This window comes from Fringilla coelebs, assembly GCF_963513975.1.
Source record: "Fringilla coelebs genome assembly, chromosome: 3".
In the NCBI taxonomy this organism is placed as follows: Eukaryota; Metazoa; Chordata; class Aves; order Passeriformes; family Fringillidae; genus Fringilla; species Fringilla coelebs.
In genome coordinates, this window is record NC_140030.1 from 53,693,773 (window position 1) to 53,719,745 (window position 25,973).

Genomic DNA, 25,973 nt, shown 5'->3' on the forward strand with positions numbered 1-25,973 from the left:
TGATCCTCAGCCAGGGTTACCATTTTTTATTTGACAGCACAGAACATGAACTCATTCTTCCAATGGAAATATTTATTGATCTGTGCATGACATAGCACTACAAAATCTATTCAGGCAGGCTCAGTGCTCCAATGGCTAAGCAGATATTAAATATATTTGAGTTCTATCTTCCATACTCAGTTTGGGGTACTATTTTGCTTGAGTAGACTCAGAGCAGAGAACTTTCAACACAACCAGGGCAACATGGAAGACCTATGGCAAAGCAATGCTCTTGAGGCCTGATCCCTAAAGCCCAGCCTAAATCCTCTCACTACAGTAAGAATTTTTACTCTTTCTAAAAGATAAAACATTTTACTCTCTGTAAAAGAAAAAAAAAAAAGAAAAAAGTCAAACACAAACTCCCAACTCAACACCCAAACTGTGCAAATTTTATTATCTGTCTGGTTTCTATATATTGTTGGTTTGTTTTAGTGGGGTTTTTTGGTTTTGGTTGGGTTTTTTTTTTTTTTTTTTTTGGTGGGGAAAGAAAAATGATGGGAGGGACCAAAATAAAAAGACATCCTACAGCTTTAGAAAAAGATGAAGTAAAGATTTTGGCAGTAAAAATACTTGAGATATCTTCAAATTATAGAAAGTGTTTTGAAATATATTTGGCATATCTTCAATGCATTTTTGACAGCTGGAAGCATGCTGAAGAAATTTTTGAATTAATTTCAAATATCACTCTCTCCCTTTGTGATTTCTTGAGTGGGGTGGGCTGTAATTTATTTTTAAAGAGTCAGTGTAGGTTTCTAGATGCTGTTAAAGGAATCCAAAATAATCTTTTTGCACCCTGTCACTGTTCAAAGAAAAGGACACTGTATTAATTTAAATATATTTGTGAAAGATTGATTCCCCCAATGGAATTTACATAGTTACTTTCACTAATTATTTCTGAAGTTTCACCTATAAGCTGTCAATTTTCCACAGAAGGGAAGCAAAACAGTTTGACTTTTCCTGACTGCAAAGAGCTCTAATAGAACTATAATGAAAGCTGGCATCTCACACTCCTTACCTCCCCAATGTCTATACTAGCAGAAGAAAGAGCACTAATAACTCCTCTTTATGGGAGCATTAAAAACCACAGTTTGGCCTAAACAGCCGATAAAAGAAATCAACAAAACATTTCATTTTATAATGGTTACCTTCAATGTTTTTTCATCCTTAATAGTTATCTTAAATTACAGACATGTCTAACTTTCAAATTAATGATGAATTGGTGGCACTGAATGTATTTGCTCATTTTTATTGAAACTGAAATACTAGCTGTCATTTTAAAATGCAGACAAACCCAAGCTTGCTCTTGTCCTTCCTTCCTTCCTTCCTTCCTTCCTTCCTTCCTTCCTTCCTTCCTTCCTTCCTTCCTTCCTTCCTTCCTTCCTTCCTTCCTTCCTTCCTTCCTTCCTTCCTTCCTTCCTTCCTTCCTTCCTTCCTTCCTTCCTTCCTTCCTTCCTTCCTTCCTTCCTTCCTTCCTTCCTTCCTTCCTTCCTTCCTTCCTTCCTTCCTTCCTTCCTTCCTTCCTTCCTTCCTTCCTTCCTTCCTTCCTTCCTTCCTTCCTTCCTTCCTTCCTTCCTTCCTTCCTTCCTTCCTTCCTTCCTTCCTTCCTTCCTTCCTTCCTTCCTTCCTTCCTTCCTTCCTTCCTTCCTTCCTTCCTTCCTTCCTTCCTTCCTCCCTCCCTCCCTCCCTCCCTCCCTCCCTCCCTTCCTTCCTTCCTTCCTCCCTCCCTTCCTTCCTTCCTTCCTTCCTTCCTCCCTTCCTCCCTCCCTTCCTCCCTCCCTTCCTTCCTCCCTTCCTTCCTCCCTTCCTCCCTTCCTCCCTCCCTCCCTCCCTCCCTCCCTCCCTCCTTCCCTCCCTCCCTCCTTGACATTTTTTTTTCTTTTTCTTTATTTTCCCTTTTTTTTATCATTAGTGGCAGCCTTTCTAGAAGGTCCACAGAAAGATAGTCTGTCAAGCACACAATTTTATTTGCCTAGTTTTAGAAACAGCTTTATAAAGCTGAAGAACAAACTTAAATGTAATTACTTCCATTCTGTGCATGAAGTTGAATCTAAAAGCAAATTGTTTCTGCAAGAAAAATGTGTCTCATTAAAGAATAAAGACTTCAGATAAAATGCAGTTAACACTTGCCAACATATCAATGAAATTGGTTATAATTTTCCTACCTTTTCCAAGGCATCGATATTACCCTACTGCAAGACATTTTGGTTGCCATTATAATTTACCATATGAAAACTCAGATGTATTTGCTGCTTCAGTGTTCTGCATCTATGCTCTTGTTCCAGGTGTCCCTAGCTCTTTCTTAAGGAGAAGCAGTATAAAGGTATCAGTGATTGGTAGACTTCTTTCTTGGAGGCTCTTTTGGGTTTTCTTTTTGGTTTGTTATTGTGGTTTTTGTTGTTTTTTTTTTCTTTAATTAAATACACAGGCAAATTGAACATAGATGAAGGAATTTGGAAAAGTCTAAGGAGGCTGTAGGATCTGCCATAAAGAGTTTAAAAGTTCCTTTTATCTGAAGAGGCAGTCAGACTCTTAGACTGGCACCTGCCATAGTTTCAGCCCATGGGAGAAGAGAGTGCCCAGGGAGTTCTCAGTCTGTCCTCATGACTCTTTATCCCTAGGGATGGTGGACTGAAGGATGTATTTGCTCTAGGTGAGGTGAAGTTTGTTTTCATTTCATCACAAGCACAGATAAAGCTCTTTATTTAATGTTTGTGTCATATGTTTTTTTGTTTACTTATCAGCCATAAAGATTTTTTTTAATTTGGGGTGGGTCTCAGTGTAATTGAACAGAGACTAGTTTTTAAATTAATGCAGAATCCAGTACATTTGGTCATAAAAAAAAATCTGAGAGCACCACAAGCAATGTACATTTACTTCATAACAAACAAACATAAGCATCCCCTTTTTCTCTTCCAGTTCTGTTTCTCCCTCTCCAAGAGTAGAATGCTGCTTTTTCTGCCCTTCCTGGTATTATAAACATAAATAGGACTGTCACCAAAACCCCTCTAATGGCCTCAGTGGTGGCACAGGTTCCATCCTCTACCTCACCCAAAGGATGGCTGCTGGCCAACACCTTTTCCAGTCCTACAGAGTCATCATTCTTGTGATAGCCCATGACAAGCATGTCACACACACACTGTGAGAAGCTAAGCCTTCATGAGAGACTCATTTGGGAAAACTGCTGGAATACAAATGTGTTCCCTTATCAAATTGGTCAATAAACCTGTCTTCCCTGCCTCCTCCTGGGGAGGAGGAAAGAGCACAGGGTTCTTCTCTCAAACAACCTATAAAAGAGCCCTTTTTTCTTGGAGAACCCATAGGTAGCACTTAATTTAAACTTTTTTTTTTTTGTGTGTGTGTTTTTTAGGCCTATCCTATTAAAATATCCAGTCCAGAAGGTTCTCCATGTGAAGGTCCACCAAGTCAAATAAATCTCCTTACTTCTCATGCAAAATGATAACTTACTAGGTAGTACACACTGCATCCATTTCTTCTCGTAGGCAGCTTTGCTGTGCAGTATGAGACATATGTTGTGATGCAGCCAAGGCCCTTTCACCTTGCCCTTCTCCACAAACTTCATGTAAATTATCTGAGATTTCAAATGGTCTGTAAGGAAACATCCTGGGGCTCTCGTTTTGGAGTATAAGTCCTTCTGCCAGCCTTTCATCTTGATTTCAGTTTGTTGCATGTACATTTATTTGACATCCAAGAGCATTTCTGACCCCTGGGCATCTCCTTCAATGTGTTCCTAGCACATGGTCTCCTGGATGGAGCATACAGAACAGCAGCTGGACCCTTCTCGTGTCCTCCTTTCTTCCCTTCTCCACATGGCCAGGGACCCCTGAGTCAGGGGATGATGAGAGCCTGTGGAGCACTACAGTATCCTGGACCTTTTGGGGCTGAGTATCATGTGAGATTTAACACACATCCAGCATGAATAGATAAACAGATTTTGAAAAATTAAAGTCAGCATCTCCCTCCACATGTCTCTTGAGTGAAGTATCTGTAATTGTTTATGTCAGCAAATTGTTCCAGGCTTGCCAAGGCTAGAGGATGAAATCTACAAAGCCATCCAACTAAAGTCCATTTTAAAAACAATGTATTTTGTTAATTTCTTTTTCTGAGTTCTGCTCTCTGCTGACCTACAAAATCCACTTATGCAATATGTATGAAAATGAGCTTCCCAGGGAAGATTTAATATATCATATGAAAGAAAATACTTTAAAAAGAGGAAAAAAACATCCAATCCAAAAACTTAAACTCTTCTTAGAAGAGAAAATAACATGAAATCAAAGTAAGCAGAGTCACAGAAAAAAAAACAAACCAAAACCAAAAAACACCAAACCAAACAAAAAAACCTAACAACCCAATAACAAAGCCCAAAACAAGCCAGTCTCAAGCTTCAAAAAAATAATGCTAAAGAAAATTTGCTAATTTTGGTTTTAACACGGAGCTGAAGATGCTTCCTAAAACTAGCAGGTAACCAGAGTGCCTTGCCCATCCAAGCCTGCCCTGTGACAGGCATTTATCATAAGCTATTCTGTGGGGCTGTCCTCTCTCCTGACTTGGACAGGAGCAAAAAGACCAATCAGCTCAAAAGATGTTTGGAGCTTGGGGTGCGTCACCCTGTTTTGGGCAGGTATGGTTTTCCCAGAACATTGTACTTCTGAATCCTAAAATAAATTTGGATACATAAAATGTCATTTTTTGTCCCCATACTATGTATTTTAACCCAGCCCATGGCAAAGAGACAGGAGGACGTGTCCCAGCTTCCTTGTGGACACCAGCAACAGTACTGTTATTGGAAGGTGGGCATGGGGAAGTTATTTTTGCTATGCCCCTTTGACTAGTTAATTTTAAAGTTTCTTTAAAAATCACTTCACAGTAGCACATTTCAGGAACTGCCATGTTGCACATATATGCTGGAGTATGTGCATCCAGATATTCCTGTTTCCTTTCCCCTTACACTGTGGATCTACTGTGGAGTTTACCAGCCTGCACATATACATTGCTGGGTGAATCTTTTGGAAATTAAACACACCTAAATATATCACTTACCCAAGTTCTTCCTGCTTTGTTTCATGTTGTTTTAAAGCCCACTGACCTTTAAAGACTTGGAGACACCTTTAAAGAATTGGAAGGGAGCAGGATTTTTCACCTTCTCCCCACCTGATAGAGGCACTGGAAGGAACAACAGATCAGTTGCAGTTGTTTCACTTTGGAATTCAGTCACTGTCATCCTGCTTAAAACACTCAGCAGATTTTGAATCTCAACCAGCAAGGAGCTTGATTTCAGAGGTGCCAGCTGACTTCAGATGAAGGTGGGAGGTGTTGGTTCAGCTATTTAGCGTAAATTTGGAACTACATGTCGAAATTGTTTCTGCTGAAAAGTTGAAATGTGTTACAGAGATAATACCATGTTCTATCCATGCTTGGTTTGCTTCAGCCTGTGCTGAGTGAAAAAACATCAGTGACAAGAATTAAAAGAAACCAAAACAAAACAACAAAATTGAGCAACATATACAATGTCCTGTTTCTGGATACCAGTCAATTTACAAAGGCCACTGGAAGAAGAGGAAGAGTAAGAGTATAAAATCAGGTAAGAGTATAAAATCTAGTTGGAGAAGCACACAGGCTTGAAAAGGGTATGTGCCTTCCTTAAATATTTGTGTGCCTGTGACAAATTCAGAATAGGCACCTCCTGGCAAACTCGGAGTACTGCGCAAGATCAGGACATCATGGTACTGTGAGGGGTCTTTGCACGACCCTGCAGGTATGTTACTTAAAGGCTTAAAAGTGAAGGCAAGGAAAATGCTGACTTGCATGTGTATATCAACAAAATATTTGTCAAGTTCCAGTCTCTGTTTTTCTTAGGATTATCTGATAATTGAATTTTTATTTTGCCATGCCGGACTGTAAGCTCAAACCAACTTGCAGGGCATGTGCCCTTCCCCAATCCAATTTTTGTAATTTTTCCCAAATGCCAGATCCTGTAGGATTATGAAGATATTAATTTATCAAGTTGGCTTCTGTTTTCAGGACACTCAGAATTCTTCTCACTCTCTGAAATCTTCCTTTACTGTGGCTCCCTGGAGGACACAGTAAAGTACCTGCCTCCCAGAGTGCCCTCCCAAAAAACACTCTTCCCTCTCAACCTCCATCTCTGATCTTGCTTGTCTCAGTAAAATTTTTCTTCTTCTAAGAAATGAAATTTAAATATATATATAAAATTATGCTAAAAAACAAGCATCAGAAAGAAGCAGTGAGGTAGGGGCTGCAACCACGCCTGTGAAATCTCACCTGAGCTATAACTTCCTGTCACATTTGCTTTGCTTCTCATTTGTTGCTTGTCCTCAGAACCATGTTCAATGTTGCAGCACTGTTCCCCTTTCCTTGATCAGCTTCAACCAATATGGTATCACAAAAATTGCACCTTGTGGCATTCAAGGCAGGCTAACTCCAGAAATATTCTGGAGTTCATAGGTCATCAAATGAGGCATGTGACAAGATTCTCAAGTTTCTTGCCTGTGCTAAACCAGGTTTAGTGGCATTATTATTTTTTTAATATTTCACAATACCTCTGCAGAAATGTCCTTTATTGAAGGATCTGCTCACTTAAATTGCCCATTTCTTTCTCCTTGGCACTGTCCCTTGCTCAGCATCTTTTATCCTCAGTGGCCTAAATCAATTGTTCAACCTTCTTTGACCACAATCATTTCCTCAATATTTGAAACTTTTTCACTGACTGAAGCAGTCAGTGAAATTCCATGTACATCATAACTGCATGCTTTTTGGGAAGTTCCAACCTTGTCTACATTTTCATACTTTCCATCCTGCCTATTCTTACATCCAAAGCAAGTGTGTTCTATGCTGTGGCCAAATAACGTGTGAACAAGGGTCCTCTCTTGCTGCTGATCCCTGTCAGTTCATTGACTATTTTATTCTCTGCCTCTTGCCCAAAGTTCATAAATCCCCCAGTGCAAAAGATAAAGGCCTATTCCTTAGGCCTCTCTAGTCCCCCCCTGAATATTCTGTAGGGCCCATTATACCTGTCCTGCTAGCTTTAATCCACGTACCAACAGCTTACTTGTATTTAGGGACAGAGACTGCTGCAGGCTGTGATTCTGACTACTTAAAGGACTATCATCTTAGAAGGGGTCTGTGTAAAGCAAGGCTATTATTTGAAGTAAACAAAGTGCCTGAAAGGAAGGCACATTGAAATAGAAACAAAGCCTGCACTTCTTCCCTGGTTTTTTAAAGAATTTTTTGAAAGCCTTTGCCACAGACAAAACCACACAGTTATTTTCTCACAGCTGTAATTACAGCTCACTGTTGCACTAGCTGAACCACCTCATCTGGCTGGAGGAGAAATATTAGAAGAACCTATAACGTGCTTAGTGCTTTTATATTCTATTTTATCCTCTCCCCTGAAGAAGTCTGACCTATGAGAATTGCTGCTGTATTTCTAACTGCAAGGTAAGCTGGAAACCTTGATCATTTCAGGAGATGAAACCAAGCAGCAACCTATTTATACAGTTTAAACCGCACCAACTGAAGCTTCAATGACAGATTCTGTGCAACAGAAAAGGTTGCAGCAGCATCACAACTTCCTATGATTTTCTACCTAGCTTAAAATGAACACATACACACCTTGAGCAGGGGGTTTCAAGCATTTTCAGTACACAGAGGCAATTTTGCAATGTTAATCTGGATAATCAGTGAGTTTCATAACAACTTCACCCTGAAAGTGAGGAAAAGGGCTACAGCACCAAGTTCTGTGCAGAAGATAATTCAGACCATGGGTCCAGATGGGCTATTTACTGTACCTGTTCATTGATACAGCAAGTGGGTCAGAAAGACTAACAAAATACTAAGTAGTTTAATGTCCTTGATCGCAAACAATGATTTCAGCTGCTGGGACTTAAGCAAAACAAATGTATTCCAAATCTTTTCTGAAACTTGCAGTTCAGCTTTACGGCTACTACAAAAACACAGCTCACTCTGGTTATCTTGAGAGAGAAACCCCACAGATACTGTAATCTTTGGTTTCATGTTTGCTATTGGAATGCAAAAAGACATTCACTTTCTTCAACATTTCAGGACTTCAAAATACTGCATCGTTTCAGATACTGTTCTAGAAGATTAAATACCCAAAAGAAAGACAAAAGTTCTGCGCTGAGAAAAGGAAAGAGCTCACACTGGTTTGCACCTGGCAGGAAAATGCAGAGAGATATTATCACAGTTTGGAGGTACTGTGTTTTGCCAGATGCCATTTCTGTACTCATTACCAAAGAGCTCCAGGATACACCAAAGCTTGCAAGAAAGATCAGGTTTTGCTTCCATGTCCAATAGACAGACCTTTTTGCTGGTTTTTTTTTTTTTAACATAGACATCTTTTTTTTTTTCTCTTTTACTTAGAGGAGATTTGAAAAAAATATCTGAGCATACATGGATTTCAAATTTATCTTGATGTAATTTGTGAAGTAAGGGACTATTTTCTGATCCAGATGGAAGCTAGAAGTCATTACAAAAGACTATTGAAATCAAGCTGTTGTATCTCAACAAGGCACAAAAACATCTGTTCTTTGTTGGCCAAGACACAGCTAATAAACATTATTATTAGGTAAGCATCCTATTGTGCCTGTCATCATACATGTCAATCTCTGCATAAATTAGGACTCTAAACCCAGCAGCAGGGAAAGAATTAATTTCTGAGAAGCGTGGGCCAAAATAACATTTATGCTTGTCAACCACCACCACAATCTCACATCACCCTTTTAGTCAGTCTTAAAGGAAAATCATCCAGGAAGCTTAAAATAATTTAGAAACACTTCTACTTCTCTGTTCTCAGTATCTCAATGTTTGCTGAAACAGGGACCCCAGTTAAAAAATTACCATAGGTTTTTCTGCATAAAGTTGAAGGAAAATTGATGGGACTAAACCTCTGTGTATTCTGAAAGTCTCATCCTCAGGACACACTATCTAATGCCAGCAGATTATTCAACCCTAGAAAGTAATGACATAGGTGAATATTCACAGATACCCTTGACTATCCTGGATTTGCAGAGGTTACAAGATCTTTGACTGTTTAACAAAGACCACTGGCAATAAATCACCACAAAGGTTCTTTTGTGAGATTAGGATCACTTTACTCAATTCAGACCTCTACGTGACACAGGAAAGTACAGCAGAAAATGAGTTACTTTTCTTTTCAGTACAGAGCAGAGCACTATAAAAGCAGCTTTTACATTTATTTCAAGATCTCAGGGTTTCTTCTGACACTGCAGCAGAGTGAAGTTTAAAAGAGACCCTTTATACAGTCATTTGTCAGTCCAGGTGGCCTGGCCATGCAATGATTCTGCAACGTTTTTTCTCAGGCTGTCCCTTGTACTTCAATTCACACTCGAGGCTCAATGACAAAGTACTTGCCTACCATTGCTTCCCCAGTCTGCTTTTTTTAGACCTTTGAATTTGGAAATTGTTAATTGGTTTGAAAGAGCACACTCCCGCAGTAGCTTTGGCTTTCATTTTTCTTGAAGGAATATTCTATTTCTTAATGTAGTATGTAGGACACAGCATAAACTAAGTAAATATATCAACTGAGCAACTTCTCAAAGGAAATAAATCCCAGTATCTGCTTGCATATGTGAAGACACTAAGCTTTGGGCTTCAAACTTCTGTGCCAGTGACTGTTTTCCTGGAAGGCAAAGCCTCTTTCCAAGTTGTTTCCCAATGGCATCATTTACCCAGGAAGCAGGAAATGTAAACACTAGGATCTCATCGACCAGCTGGGTCTGATCTCTCAGGACCCAGATAAAAGGTCAAAATCTGAGTCTCCTCATACTTCCTTCTGCTGCAGTTAGGCCACTATGGACAGAGAAGGCAGATTCAGAAGGCTAAAAGAAAAAAAAAAAGAAAGCCTCTCACTATACAGGGTGCTGAGGTTTAGTAGCTATTCCATCTCGATGACACTGCTTCAATCACTTCCGAGGTGTTTCATGCCTTTTATGGTTCTTCAGTGTTGGATCCTAAGATCTGGTTTTTCTGGGAAAATTCAGATAATTTCAACAATTACCTCTTTGATTACTGGCCTATAGAAAATGAACCAAAGCCATCCAAGTGACTCACAGAATTCCTTCCACTAATAACTACACAGAGTAGGACATGGAGGTCATCACGTCTCAGTTTTAGAGTGAAGAAAAACCTCTTGCACATAGCAATCATGTTTTTGGGAACTTGTACATTCCTTTGGTTACTTTCACTATGTAGTATTAAACCAGTTTCAACTTCATTAACTTCAAATTTGAATCATCTCACATAGACCTACATGGATGTAGCCTTTTGTGCTTCTTTGTACTCTGCCTTGATGACCATTTGCTCTCTGTATTTACCACATGTGTGAGTCCAGCCTTTGCTTCGTGCCACTGAGGAAGGCAGAGACAATGCACTCTGCAGGCTTTAGCCACTTGATTGAATCTGTGCTAGTATTTCAGCCAAAATGATAGAAAGCAGAAAGATTTTGAGGAGTCTTGAGCCCTACTGACCACTCTAGGTTAGGAGCTGCTGGCACATTGTGACACTGGCGCCAGTGGCTTTTCACCTCAGGGGTGAAACATTTCCCTCTTCAAGTGTCCAAGGTCAGGAATACTTCTATTCTTCCACAGCATCCTCTTTCTGTGATAAGTACTTGTTTTCTGTCTGGGTCAGGTTTCAATCCCCTCATTTCCCTTTCTTCTGTCTTGCATGGGTGTAAGTAAAGGATACTGGAGCAGCATTTACCTGGGGTAACTGAGCTGGTACCCTCAGAAAACAAAGCTGGCCTTTGCTTACACTGGGTGAGACAGGGGAAACAGCTGCATACTGAAACAATGTGTCTCTTCTGACTTTATACTAAAATTCACATTTTAATATTATCTTTTGCCTAAGAGACCCTCAAAAGATATCATTACTGGAGAATGATATACGTACCATATTCCCTCTTCATACTTTTCCCTGACCTTGCCAGGAAGAATTTTCCAGAAATTTTTCCATCATGAGCGATTGCAAAAGCTCTTTAGATCACCACAGTCAGCAACAGTTACAGAAATTACGGGATTCTCAGAGTACTTGAACACTGGCAGGGTTCCCCTCTGCAGCATGACCAGTGGCAGCTATAATCTCTTCTAGCCAAGGGGGATGCTCCCAAGGAGGATTCTTTTGCAGGCTTAGTATGCTGCAATGCCAGGATCAATACTGGCACTGGCACCAGTCATGCTTTATGTCCAGGGGAAACTGGACTCAAAGGTCTTAAGCAGGATCATGAAATTCTGATGGGGATGGACTCCAGTGTCCCAAACACAGCAGCTCTGCATGAGAAAAACTCCACCCAAAACAAATACCATACTGGGCAGGTACAGAATGTGGCTTTTGCCTTCCACAAGCCCAAGAGCTACTCATCTCTCCTGTCACAAAATTAATCTAGACTTCTAGACTAGTCTTCTCAACATCCGCTCAGACAACAGAGGAAGATTTTTCCACAGTCAAAATCATTTAGTGGCAGACAGACATCTGACAGGCAGAATGCATCAGGCGTGTTGTTTCCACAAAATGTGGTGACCAGACAGTCAGCTCGAGGTAACAGACCCAGCACTTTGACTGCCAAAGTTAGTTGATTGCCATTTCCTCACAGGGAAAGCTAAGAATGTTGCAAAGCATGTAACTTGTACTCCACTTTCCAGTATGGCAGAAGAAAAAATAGGGCAATTTGAGTATTAAGAAGCCAGACCTGGTAAATTTTTCAAACCTTATTTATTTACCTTGCCGTTCATAACTAGGAATTAACAGTGGGTGTCACAGAAAAAAAAGAAACTACCAAAAAAACAAAACAAAAAAAACCTACCCATCAAAAACACCCCAAACCTAAACAAAAAAAGTGGTTTAGATTTGAAAGAGGTGGAGCTATGCGGTACAGATGGAGGCACTAAAAAAAATCTAAGAAAAAAAATCTGAGACTCTGAGAATGTTTAGAGAAACATTTCTCTGCTGTTTATAGTGTTGAATGGATAATTCCATGTATCTGAAGGAAGAAATTTAGGACATACAGATGACATACTCCTGGAAGCACCAGGGTGAAAAATAATACAATTTCCTTTTGAGATTTTTCCTTATCCAAATACATTGGTCTTCCAGACAAGAACGACTCCTTAAAGAGGACATGAGAGGATATCAAAGTAGGAAAAAAAATAAATCTGTAAATAAAAATTTAATTCATTCTTACTTTACAGAATATTTAAAAGCACCATAGCATTTTACTGTCTGTTCTAAAAATGACCAATTAGAGACTGGAATAACTTCAGCTGGTAACATAGAGAAAACTTTGTGAAGAAATGGATGCAAGCTAAGTAAAAGCAAAGTAATATTTTGTACACCACAACTATAATCAGAATCTGGCATTGGTTTATTCAAATTTTGCTTTCTTGGAAGCAAAGCTTACATGTTTGTAAACATCAAATTAAACATTGCTTAATTTTACAATTTCCTAAACAAATACTTTTTTACCCTGAAGGGCATATGAGGACCCATCTATTTGTGTCACAGTTCTCCTGTTGATCTGTGCTTCAATATTTTTAAAACAATTGGTTCCTGTACAATTTTTAATGGATCTTAAAAATTTCTTCCATAATTGTGCAAGTCATAGGCAAGGCCATTTTAAAGTGTGCACTTCCTTACATATTTTTTTTTATCAGTCGTTAACTAATGCAACTGTGAAAAACTATACATTTTCAGGAAAATGTTTATATTTTGGTCCTGTACTTAAAGACCTTCTATAATCAAGTTGTTTACATGAATTTGAACCACAAGCATGTACACAACAAAACCACTATACCAATGTTTCTTGGTCTATGCATAAAAAGTATGTCTTCTACTTACACTAAAACATACAAAAAATAAACTACAAAAATTGTTTACACTTGATTTCAGCAAAAAAAGCTTTCTTCAAGAAAAATGATTCTTCTTTTTTTCAGCCATCAAAAAAGGAATGCAAGTAAACAATAAATACATGTGCTTTCTCCATATAGACATATTTACACTTGAGTCTTTGGCTTATGTTTAAGTTTCTTTATAAAGATCTTTATGTGATCCAGCCATCATTGCACATTAAAACAAAATAAGCCAGTTTTTCTTTTACTATATATAATATATATATGCAACACTTGAAACGTATAAAGAATGAACCTTACTATCAATCTGCACTGTTATTGTACTTTAACAATGTATCAAAAAAAAATTAATACCATATAGGAAATATTAATACATGCAACAGATGGTCGCTCTACTGTATCTGAGAGACGGCTGCATATACACACACGAGAAGGTCCTAATCTGAGCAAATCTCTTCTGACTGTGGTTTTCATTAAATAGTATTTCTGTGGCACTAAATGTTGATACTGTATACAAGCATAGAAACAGATTGAGTTCTTTTATTAAGATACACAACTTCATAAGAAAAATACTTTGCATTTAAAATTTAAAATCCCTCCCACCCCCCTCTTCCCCTAAAATCTTTCTTCACAGGATCAAGAACTGTTGTCAAAACAGCTTATTGAGATTCATATATTTGGTGAACTTCGTCACATCCTTTCCGACTAAGAGGATTCCAGGTACTCCAGTGCAACATCGTAGCAGAAACGATATTGCTCCTTTAAGGGGGAACAGAAACAGAAGTTACGTTAAAATCGAAAATCTTACCAGCAATATCTATAACCAAGAACATTCTTTGCTAACTACTAAACCAGACAGGCTTGGATTTTCTATATTTCCCCCCTACTACACAAGTATATTACCAGCTCTGATTTAAAAACTCACCCTAACCAATGAAAGGGAAAAGGACCCTAACCATGGAAAATAATGATGTGCTTCTCTGATTTTTTCAGCTTCTGAGCTGGTTTATCAAACATGAAAAGCTCTCCTCTCAGTCAGAGCATTCTTGCAGTGAAAGCACCTTGACTCTGATACACCACATCTGTTTGAGTTAGCTGATATTGAGCAGTAACTGCTGCAGGACCCCAGGCAGCTCCGTGTCCAGAGCCCATTGGTACAGTCCCATTGATGTGGCATCCAAAAGATCAGATGAACATTTCAAAAAGAATTCCAAAACCTCGTTGTGGTTATTATTTCTCCTCAACAGTGCTGCTGTTGAGAGCTGATATGGGGAGACAGGGAGGAGGACGGAGAGAGGAGAGGGGTAGAGGAAGAAGAAATGAAGCCAAGAAGTTAATTTTATGTCTATTGTCCTTACGACTTGAAAAATGAAATCTGTCCTTGTGATTTATTTTTGTTTGCACGGGAAGACAGTGTGATGCATTAACAGGAAGTTGTGGAGATATCTTAAAAGCTTTATTGCACTGCTCGTTGTTATCTGATCCTGTTGCTGAATGTAGGGCACATGACACTGCTATATAGTGGTTTTCCTGGTTTGTTTTCTAACTAACAACTCAACAGCTTCTGCTGTTCAAGAGTTCTGAATAAAAATCCATACAGCACAAATACATAACTAAAAAAATATAGCAACTTCAGTGTAAAGCCTCAGTGGAATTCAGGACCATTTTGAAATGCAATATAAGTTGCAGAGCATTTATCAAAAACAAACACAATTCACCTCGGCCTCCCTTTACAGAGACACAAATAATTTTCCATGTGATCTGACCTGTTTTCTTGACAGCAGTGAACTGAAATCCAGGCAGCAATTCAATATGTTACGTCTCAGATGTCTATGGCACAGGAGAATGCAAAGCATTTGCAGCAAAAGCAGCAATACCTAGCCCAGTGTCACTGCTGCCACAGGATGGTTTATTTGTTAACATATTAACCATCTTCTTAATTTATGTGCTGGCAAGGGATGGAAGTGTTGCAGCATGATTAAGAGAATCATGTCACAGAAGCTATTTGATATTAAGCAAACACTGACACCTGAAAAAGGGGGAATATGGGACTAGGCAGATACAGCCATTTTGCACAATATGCAAGTTCACAGGGTCAGAAGCAATTTCCACTTTGCGTTAACTAAAACATGTTTTTAATTTCAATTGGCATTCCTGATTTTTATGCTGTAGGCAGCCATCTGGCTGAAAAGTGACACTGGCAGCTGGCAGTGTGAGACTCAAATGGCAGGAACTCCCAAACACCAAATAACCTGCTTTCATTCACCTAAAAAAAGGAAAAACATCCACGTGGAAAAAATTTTTAAGGACCTTCTAGTCCTTAATGTTCAGTTTTTGTTGGACAGGCAAACATTCAAATGGATAGGCACTCATACTGTGCGCAAAAAGATTAACCAGAAGATTCAAGGTTATTTTGAGTTCTGGCAATGTACATATGGATATTTAATCTTGCAGTTTTGCTAATTCAGGCTCATACTGTTTGTATTAGTTTATTGTTTATATTGTTTATTGTTTAACTGTTGGATTCAATGATCTTAAGGGTCTCTTGCAACCTAAATGATTTTATATATTCATTTGCAACATACTAGATCCAAATGTTTGATTTTAAAGTTCTAAGGTATCATTTTGACTATTACAAATCTGAGTAACAAAGATTGCCAAGTATTCAATACAACTTTCAAAGCAGCAGTTTTTACTAAGGAGCAAAATATTCACTGATCCAGCTAAGAATCTGTACTTCACAGCTTAATCCTACCAAGAAGAAATGTCTTGCTCTGTAAAATTTCAAGACAGCTTGTGTGAATGCATCCTGCTGCAACTTCCTTTCAAACAGACCGGGTTATTTTGGGAGATTAAAGTGCATTCTGTTAATGCCCAGAATGCTTTCTGTGGAAAGCATGCTACCACAACAAGAAAGGTAGTGTAGAATGTTAAGCCTGTCCTCTCATGATGCTGACTTGCATTTACACACAATAGCTGTCCTTTCTTCTTCTGGCCCACGTTAGGTTTGCACTGGTTTTGTGGGCACAGGACTGAAAACACAGCTCATGCAATGAGCCAGCCTCTGGCTCCCTGGCTGTTTGCAGCATCCCTGCGGGGCTGGTGCTTACCGGAGTTTCTACCATGTTGGGCTTGCTGTTCCTCAAGGTCTTCACGGCGTGGAAAACGTCCACCACATTCTGCCTTTTCACCATCTCAACCACAATGCCGATGGCACAGAACATCCCGCTCCGGCCACCGCCATTTCTGCACGCAGGGAAAAGAGAGTTAAGTGCCACTGTGGCCTAAGACAGCATCCAAAATGTCCATTTCAGTTCTTTCAAAAGAGCATCCATCTCAGTTCTTTCGCTCCGTAAGCAGGAGTGATTTCTGAGTCCCAGAGGGAGATCAGACTTCAGCAATCTCTTTGCAGCTCCAGTGGGTTTGGTCTAAGACATTTGCTTTTTCTGACCTTCCTCTCAATTACAGCTTTTGAATTAGGCCCTAACAGCCCATCATGCTGCCCAACTACGCTATAAGTCTAAATCACATATGCATTAGAAATAAAAAAAAACAACCCTAAACCTAAGTTCAATGGCAAGTAGGACATTAGAAATAATAAAAACATGCTTACGTTTTCCACTTACTTCTGGCAAGGCACTCAACTTATGATATGAGGATTATTCAACCAGATATGCTAAGGCATCACTGATTTAATAACTTGTTGACCTTTGGAAACACTTCTGAACGATTTTAATCTAATTTCGATTGGATTAGGGTAGGTATTTCTTCATATTAATTTGGAAGTGGTGTAGGCAGAAACGGGTCACTAGTTAATTCTGAACATTTAAACAGAGATCTTTTTTTCAGAGTAAGGAGACTGATTGATTACTCTCTGCTTAAGGAGAAGAAGATGCTGTCTTTTCAAATCTCCCAAACCAGCTCCCATGTATCAGGTAAGCAGCCAGCAGCCATTTACCAACAATAGTTTAGTACTGTGTGGTGTAATAGAGCTTTTTTCAGATTTCATATATCCATAGTTTTCAGTTTAAATACCTCAAAATACTGTAGGCCTTCCTTTTGGGGAAAAATGGAGCACACATGTGCAAAAGAGACACAAAACCCCTCTATTTGGCACTCAGTATAAAAGACTCCCCTCACTGAAACCAGGCAGAAGAAACAGATTGGTACATGTCTTGCTCCTGAAAATCATGCTATTATGTACAGATGACAGTATACCCAGTATCACTGTAGTATCACACTCAAAATACTCATTCCTTGACCCGACACAGAAAAACCCAAAAGTTGAACAAAAGCCTACAGTGGTAGGCAGTGGTGCTTCTTTTTTTTTTTTTCTTTCATTAGAAAAGTAACAGGCACAGGTGCAAAAGAAGGCATCCATAAGAACACTGCTTAAATTAAAACCAAGAATTAATTTGTAAGAATTTATTTGAAGAGCAGCAATCGACATTCTCCAAGTTACTCACAGGCAATGGATGATGGTCCGGCCCTCCCCTTCTTCACATTCCTCTTGCCATTTTTCAACCTGGAGAATTAACTTCAAGAAGGATCTCTTGGAAGCTGGTACATCTCTATGAGAAGCCCATCCCAAATACTGGAATTGCTGCACCATCAGATAGCCCTCTTGTGGCTGAGGGAAATCAAAGAGCTTTAGGTCAAAATGGCACTTTTACATCTTGGTTTAGGAAACCAAAGTATAAAACTAACATGAAACCTAGGTGTTTATATTATGGAGATTCTAATGTGTGTACATTGCACAGTAAGGCTTCCAGGAATTTCTGCCACCTGAGCCCAAGGAAAATATCAGAAAAGGTAAAAAAGAGAACTATATTGAAGACTCCATCACAGTTTATCGATCACAAATGTAACCTATCCTGAATTCTAAATCAACAAATACCCTAGATTCCATAGATTCTTTGCACTAAGCTTGCTTAGCACCACTAAGCAATTTAAAACATCACTATTAAATTCTTAGACTCACAGAAATAGAGAGAGATACATTTGGTCCCTATTCATGAACTGACCCCATTATAGATGAACAACGAGTAATACTGGTGCACAAACATGACTACTGTCCTTGAAGTCTTCCCTTTGTGCCAGACTATGATAATTATGACAGCACTGCTGCCAGTCTCTGAGCCTTCCACGTGCTAGATGTGACATAGGGAGAGCTTTGAATAGAATTTGACTGTCACAAGAAAGGCCTCAATAACAGGAAGAATAAATATTCTACTTTCTTGAAGCTGGAGATGACAAGTAGGAATGTGGATTTTAGAAAAGTAACAACATAGCAGAGAAATTTTTAAAAGCAAGGCTTATGAGCCAAAGGACATAGGAGACAAAGAGAAGTAGAAGAGTAGAAAATCAAAGCATCATAAAAAAAGAAGAAATGGAAAAAAATAAAATAAGAAAAAAAAAGAGGAAGTCTCAAAATACAAGTAAAAAGTGCTATAGCGTAATATTTGCCAGTGTGCCCACACCTTAGTTTCCTGTAGTTTCCAAAAAGAGCTGAAAATGTTTTTTGCAATTCTGAATATAAGAAAAAAAAAAAAGTGAAATACTAGCCCCATGAAAATTGATCTTTGCTCTCTGAAAAATGAAAATGTTACCAAAATAAAAGAAAACAAAAACAAAATGAAACACATGAAAGAACTTTGTGTACACAGTAATTAATTTTCTTCAGAGCTACCTTTCAAGATTAATGAGTGTTAAACATATATCCAAGATACACTAGAAATTGTGATAAGTTCAGAATTGGATGGAAGATAAAAAGCAGTCATGGTAAGTAAAATAGGGATTGCTGGTTAATTGTACATAGACTAGTGGCACAAGCGCCTGTAACTCTTTGTGGTGGGCAATATAAATAAGCAATTCATAGAGGTGAGCTAAAGAGTAAACACTGTATGGCAAGCAGGGTTTGAGAAGATGCTGCAAGTGTGGAACACTATGGGACAGCAAAAAGATAAGATGGTCAAAGGTATGAAAGAGCTGACAAGAATGCAAGACTGGCACTGCTACTGAAGTTGAGAAAAAGATGATAACTGTAGGTTGAGGCACAGTGGTGGCAGAACCCATTAAAGGCAGAGGAATTTTCAGGGGTTTATCACACCCTGCTTTGCAGGGTGCCACAGTCTGCCTTTCCTGTTGTGGTTTTCACATCTTAGGCTGAGAAGGTGCTGGTTGTAAAACCAGCCTCAGTGTTTCTGTTCGTGATTCACCACAGAAAACATCTTACCAAAGCTACGAACCTGATAGTACACATTCATTATAGGGATGTTTCTTTTACTGTACACCAAATAAACAGAATACAGAATACTTCTCACACATCAGGGATTAATGTCTCAGAACAACATCCATTCACCTTAAAGCTCTCTGCTTATTGTAGAAAAGTACTGTAGAAAAGTACTGCAGCTGTTGAAAAGTACTAGAAATCAGTACTAGATGCTGATACTTTACTGACCCTTTCTGGGTAATGTCTTATGAACATGAGTACTTTACTATTATTCAAAATTAAAAAGCACAAGAGCCTAGAGAGCGTGAAAAATGACATATTTTTCTGTCACATATTGTTAGAATAATCCTTACTCTTGTTAGATTGCATATCCTGAAAATTCTGTTTATGACGTCGCAGTCCATGGAACATGACATGCATTCCACTTGGATGGGGCCGTACCGCAGTATCCCTTCCTCGGGCCAGTATTGTGGGCAGCCCTGTGCCAGAGCAAAACAGGCAGAGTTAAATGGTAAATTACAACTTCAGCATTGCCTTATTCCACTGCAGACATCGCACCTGACCTTTACTGAGCAACTAGTGCTGATTAGTTGCTGTAGAACAGAGAATAATTGCTCTACATTTTCATCATATAGTAAGTCCAGAGTGATTAAAGCATGTGACGTACATGGAAAAGTCAAGCTCCAAACTAACCTGTGCTAAGTCGACTTCATTTAACATCACGAGAGAAGTACAGCCATAGTCGTACACTAATCTCCAGAAATCTTTCACAGTGTTTGGTAAAGGATGTTGTGTGACGATAAAAGCTGCCGGCTGCCTGTAGCTCTGTAAAGGCAAACAATTTTGTTAGTACTGGTATGGGAAGTACTTAAATTCTACTGAAACAGAACAAAACATAAAAATGGAACAAAGGTGTGACATCAATTACTTCATATATCACTGAGGATGTAAAAGTTAACAACACATTATCATCTCCAATAAGAAGAAAGAACAGACCTCTGCTCAGGTCTGCCTTCTCCTTGGTTACAGAACAAGCCCTGTTTTTATACTCAGGTATGCTCCGGGCACTGAAGATGTTCTTTGTGGCTCTGTTGAGTTGAGGCTCAGGCAACTCTGCTCTAGGCACTGTGTCCAGGAGCCAAGCAGGGAACCTTCACCCAGTGATGCAGAGAGGGGTGCAGAGGTCTCAGAAGATCACCCTCTCCACAGAAGGTTTTATGTGAACGCTGCAACTGAACTGGGGACTAAGCTCTACCCCAAAGTCTGCTTGACAGTGCACAGCCACAGTGACACCCACAGAACAGACTTTTGGAATCACTGGGACCAATTTCCAGCAGAAAGCATAAGTTCAACAGCAAAATCCTATTTCCTGCCATGACCACAGGTTCCACTTTCTGTATGCTGTGTTATACACAACTGCAAATAGGGACTCCCAGCCTTGCACTGAGATGCAGCAGTGGAGGGGCTACTTTCCTGCTGCAGATGTATTATGAGCAGCAAGCAGAAGAGGAGGGATCAGAAGTCTTTTACAGGCAATTTGTAACCATCCATGGAAAAGTAAATTAACCCAGGAGAAAGACCTGGCAGGGCAGATAAACCACTTTTGCTGTGGAAGCTTGCTCATTTGAAGATTGATCTAAGGGATCGTTATGTGCAATATATCGACATGCCTTCCAATAACTTGTTGTTAGTGTCTTTAGCATCAGTACTCGCTTGACAAGAGATCAAGGAGGTTGCTGATTTTTTTAATATAGATTTTTGTTACCTTTTCTAATGCAGAAACTATTTTGGGGTAGTAGCAGCTCATGTCCTGCTTCCTAGAACTGCCCAGGGACAACACAGGGACAACCAATTTTTATTCTTCCCCTGTACTTCTAAGAAATAAAACAAGTCCTAGCTGACATTTTCCTAACCCTCTTTCCCATAATATATCATGTTTCTCAAGAGAAAGACAAGGGGTAAGTTCTTCTTTCAGTTTTGTTATTGAAAGTCCCTTTTCCTTGTCCAGGAGTAGTTCCTCTTCTCTGAATAAATCAGTTTTAAAAGAAACAGCCAGAAGAAAAAAGGCAAAAAAAAAAAAAAAAGCTTGTGTTATGCAAAATTTTAACCTTTTACTTATAACCTTGTTATATGCCTTCATTGTAATATAATACCTTTTATTTCTGCTGTTGTTTTTCCTTTTATTAGTACCACCTCTTCCTTTTCTAACTTGCCTCTGACTGCTGATCCATTAATTTATTGCTTGGTTCATGTTCTACCTGCTGTTGCACACTCAAGAGCCCTCCTGCCCCCCACAGCCTGTGTTGCCTTTCTTTCACCCCAAACCACGCTCCTCAATGCAGCTCTGTTGGTTGGTTCATAGCACATCAATTTTATCCAGGTGCTTAATGCCATTTTAACTGCAATTCTAAACAATTTTTGCTGCCAGAATTCTGTTCACTGCTCTAATTCATTTGTTCAGCCCCCCCAGTGATAGATTGGTCTTATGCACACTACTCCTCTATTTTTTTTGACACAATACACTGGTTTTGATATTAGGGGCTGCATTTTGCTATCAGTTTGTTTCCTGTCCTAGCTCAGGCAGAACTCAACCAATCAGTGTTGATGATTTCTGCTGCTATTTGCCATTTAATTTCAGCATCTCTCCTTGACATGGCAGTTTCTGATAGCATTTCATTTTTGAAGATGGGGAGATGCTCCTGGAAATTAGGCCACTTATTTAAGAATTTACTGTAAAAGTGGCTATAGGGGCCTAACTTTGGAAATGCCAATGGGAGGCACAGGAGGGTGTCTGGCAGCACATGAACTGCAGACACGTATAAGCAGGTTTAACTCCATTTTTCACATTAATTCACCTTTTCCCCGACAGTATTTAGTACTGTAACTCAGTACTTAGTACAGTAACTCAGACTTCAACTTTAAAGAGCTGCAACTCAAAATATAAACAACAAACTCCCCAATCCTACACTCTATACCCAAACATGCCAAGAAAACCATTTTTTCTTCCTCTGTTGCTCCTGTGTCAGTATAGAAAGACTTTTTTATGAAATAATGATAGTAGCCTCATGTTCAGATAGATAACATTTACTTCCTAACAAACAGCAGATTTTTGAGATCCTGCTGAGATTTGAGATTTGGAGGTCTGGACACCAGAGCTTTATATAATGCTGTTAAAAAGGTGAGATTTCCAGAGGGTCCCACAAGGATGCCAAAGACTAAAGATAACTAACCTTCTGAACAAAAACACAGGCTGGTGGGGCTTCTTACCTTCTCCCCCCCACCCTTCTTCATTATGACTGTTTTACTGGCACTGCAGCAACAGAATTACCCTTTCTTAAGCCAGCAAGTGCTCTCTCTCACATTACAGGGCTTTCCATGGCACGCTATGCAGACAAAGAAGGTAGTCTCTTACGTCCATAAGAGCAGCATTGATGTAGTTGCTGCTCTCCCCATCAATAGTAATTAAGAAAGGCAGACATCTGTCAGGTGGCAGCATATCCATGAAGCGGTTCTTGTCGTGGTTCCTTGGCAAGCAGGCAATGCTGCAGTCCTCTGCCTGCAGGCGAGGGGTCACAGAATTCAGGGTCTAAGGGAAAGAGGATGCTTGTTTTAGCACGCTGAGCTAATGCACGTGGGACTCAGGAGCCCCGAGTTTTACTGTAAAATATTGCAATATGAGAAAACACGAGGCATTAGCAAGAAGACATTAGTAAATGCACGTTCCTATCTGTTTGTTGGACCTTCTGGGGCTTTGCAAAGGGGGGTGAAGCTGCAGGTATTAAAGGCACTCCATGTACCACTGAACACATTCTGCGTGACACCGTCCCTTCAGAAAGGAATAAAACAAAGAGGATCCTTTGGAGCTCTAAAAAGCTATGCCTTCCATGTGCAAATGCAAGCCAGAACACTCTCTGGTTCCTACTCACTGGTCTTTATTTCAGAGAGATATTTGCTGCAATTTTATTAAAAGAAGGATATTCTGTATTTAAAACAATTTTGAAAAGCACATAAACATGGGTGCTTTATTTTGTGAAAAAAAAAGTTAGGGACCAACGGCTATAAAAGTCATATGAAAAACCTTCTCCTTAAAATAAACTAAATGTATCTAGGGGCAAAAAAATTGTTGTCACATCAAGAGTTAGTAGGAACTGTGAATACCTGAAACTCATCTTTGAGATGCGAAGAGTTTGTCTGGGAGTCTATTCTAATCATATCAAAATAAGCAGCTTTGAATTCACAGACAGGAATGGCAGTTTCTCCACACAGGCAAGCTTCTAGAATGGCATCGTGAATAAAGATGTACTGCTCCTGTCAAATAAAGAAAAGAAACAAAAATTGTAGCCATTTAAAACCAACAGATCTTTCCTTCTTTTAGGATAAACAGGCCTTCTGCACACTCTTAAACCCATTCAAAGTACTGTCCATCAACACATTAAATAATAAACAGTCTTGTTCTTATTGGGGTGCAGTGAACAGGATGTTTCCTTCAGGACCAATTTAAATTCAGTAAAACTTAACAGAACAGGGATAGTAATTTATTTAAGAGATTTTCAGTTTTCTTGTAGTGCTTGTGGGTTTCTGTGCATATGCCAAAGGCTTGTTTTCTTTATCAATTTTTTTTAATATGTTTAAATCTTCTGATGTTAGCAGAAAGTGTAAATTGCTTCAAGCACTACTAGTGTGATTAGCAAGTATTTGGCAGGCTGCATCCTCCTTATGCACGTGCAAGCTAGTGCATCAGTTGCCTCATACTTGGCTCTAGGCCAGTAATAAATTCCAGTGTGTTCCAACAGAAGCACCATTTCTTCCCATTTTTACTAACTTGCCTTGTGAGAGCCTGAGTCCTGGATAACTGCATTACTACTTCAGTTAGGCCTCCTGTCAATTTTTACACAAAATGCCCATTATATTTACTCATCCTGAGAGTAACAGATGCAAACTTTTTCTAGACCTGTGCCAGCCTCATGTAGCTAATGTGAATACCAACAAGGCCCTTAAGAGCACAAAATTTAACATGTGCCTGCAAAAGCAGCACATGTCCAATGACCACAGTCACCTTCTGGCTCCACAGCCTTACCCATACAGCTATGGCGCTATTAGCATCACTGTTGACTGTAAGACCATCACACTAACTTAATGCAATGACAGCTTTGTTTTGCTATGCAAGTGTGAACCTCTGAGAGAAGGTGAGAGGTAAGAGGCAAAAGGGAGAGAAAGGAATAACAGTAGATGTGCTAATTCACATGCAAGAGCAGATTAGACCGTGAGTGTTAAAGCAGTCACATTGAAACCCTCCAGCTCATGCACTTCCTAAAGGTTAATGGCCCTGTAGCAGGAGTAGTTGACCAGGACCATCTATTGTTCAACTGGCATAAGTTGCAGCATGGAATAAAAACAGCACCAAATTACACTGACATGTTTGGCTGCCAACTGCAGAGATTCTCATGAGGTCACAGGTGAAATAACATCTCAGGTACATGTCCTTATGGAGGGCAGGAGACAGAAGTGGTGAACCACTTCAGGTAATCTGCCAATATAAACCAATTGCCCATGTTTCTTTGTGGTACTCTGGTGGCAGAGTGGGAGCTGTTAGAACTTCATTCCTCGGGCAATGGTTTTATTGTGAAGCTGCTGAAGGTGTGTTGACAGACCAAGAGTAAAAATATGGAAAAGACTCGCAGCAAGGTTAATAAAGCAAACAAAAACAGAATTGAAAAGAGAGTGTGAAATGGACATAAAGTTCACCAGTCCAGTTATAGATAAAGTGACTGAAGGTTGTTTAAAACAAGTGTCAGCCTGCTGAAATTCCACCTTTGGGATCACTAATACCAGAGCTGGGGAGAGATATCCCAGACACGCCTAAGGTAAGGTCTTCCCTGAAAAAATCCTTTTCTTTCCTTTTGTTACCTAGTTAGGAGGGCACTTGTTTCTGTGAAGACTACAAGAGTTAGCAGATTTGTTGCACCGCCCTGGTTCTGGGTGCTTTTACACTCAGCAATTGTCCCCAGTGGAGGTGCCCCCTTGACAGGGCCACCACCTGCTCACTTTGCAGAGTCCCAGTGAAACCCTGACCTAGAACATTTCAAAAAGCATCAGGTGCTTCAAAGGCAAACTGCTGTACCTCCGTTTGTACCATGTTGATGCGCCGGGACCGCAAAGCTTTGACACAGTTGTAGATATCCACAACACCTTCTCGTTCTGCCATATCCAACATGATATCAATCACAATATAACAGCCTGTCCGTCCAGCACCAGCACTGATAAGAACCAGTAAATACTGTTAGGAATAGCCCCAGAAAAACATACACAAATTTCATAACCATGACTGAGAGAATTCTTATAAAATCATTCAGTTTTTTATCACAACCACGATCTAATTTTTATCTTCTCTCCCTCTCATCATAATGTCCTTTAAATCTTTTGATGTGTTCAAAAAATATTTTTCTATTACATTTGATTCACTAAATAACAGAAAAAAAATTTTATTACTTTTATCACCCAGATCAATACTTAAATTAAAAAAGTTAGTTTAACTGAAATCTGAAGATTGATTAAACTTATGCGCTTCAGAATATTATAGATCTTGTTTTTCTTTGATAAGACTAAGAACGATTTTTAAATGATCTATTACAATAAGAAACTCAAATGCATGTTTTTACCAGGGAAGTTCCAAGCTTGTTCAGACAGCACATTTAACAATATCCAGAAGATTCACTAATGATTTATTTTGGCTTTACATAAAGCTATGGATAATTTTTGCACAGTGAATTATTATAATCTGT

At 39.3% G+C, this 25,973-nt stretch overlaps 1 protein-coding gene across 2 annotated transcripts in view; it reads right to left on the minus strand.

The window, feature by feature from the left end:
- Nucleotides 1-13,585: 13,585 nt before the first annotated feature.
- The window catches only part of PTPRK (protein tyrosine phosphatase receptor type K), a 374,688-nt gene continuing 362,300 nt past the window's right edge, over nt 13,586-25,973 (minus strand). For both annotated transcript variants that reach the window (XM_084201677.1, XM_084201678.1), the window contains 8 exons: nt 25,313-25,448; nt 23,350-23,499; nt 22,604-22,777; nt 19,885-20,016; nt 19,545-19,670; nt 17,426-17,589; nt 16,070-16,205; nt 13,586-13,718 (listed from right to left, as the gene is read on the minus strand). In XM_084201677.1, the coding sequence (XP_084057803.1) occupies nt 13,665-13,718; nt 16,070-16,205; nt 17,426-17,589; nt 19,545-19,670; nt 19,885-20,016; nt 22,604-22,777; nt 23,350-23,499; nt 25,313-25,448 (1,072 nt within the window). In that variant the 3' untranslated portion in view covers nt 13,586-13,664. The remainder of the gene's footprint in view (nt 13,719-16,069; nt 16,206-17,425; nt 17,590-19,544; nt 19,671-19,884; nt 20,017-22,603; nt 22,778-23,349; nt 23,500-25,312; nt 25,449-25,973) is intronic.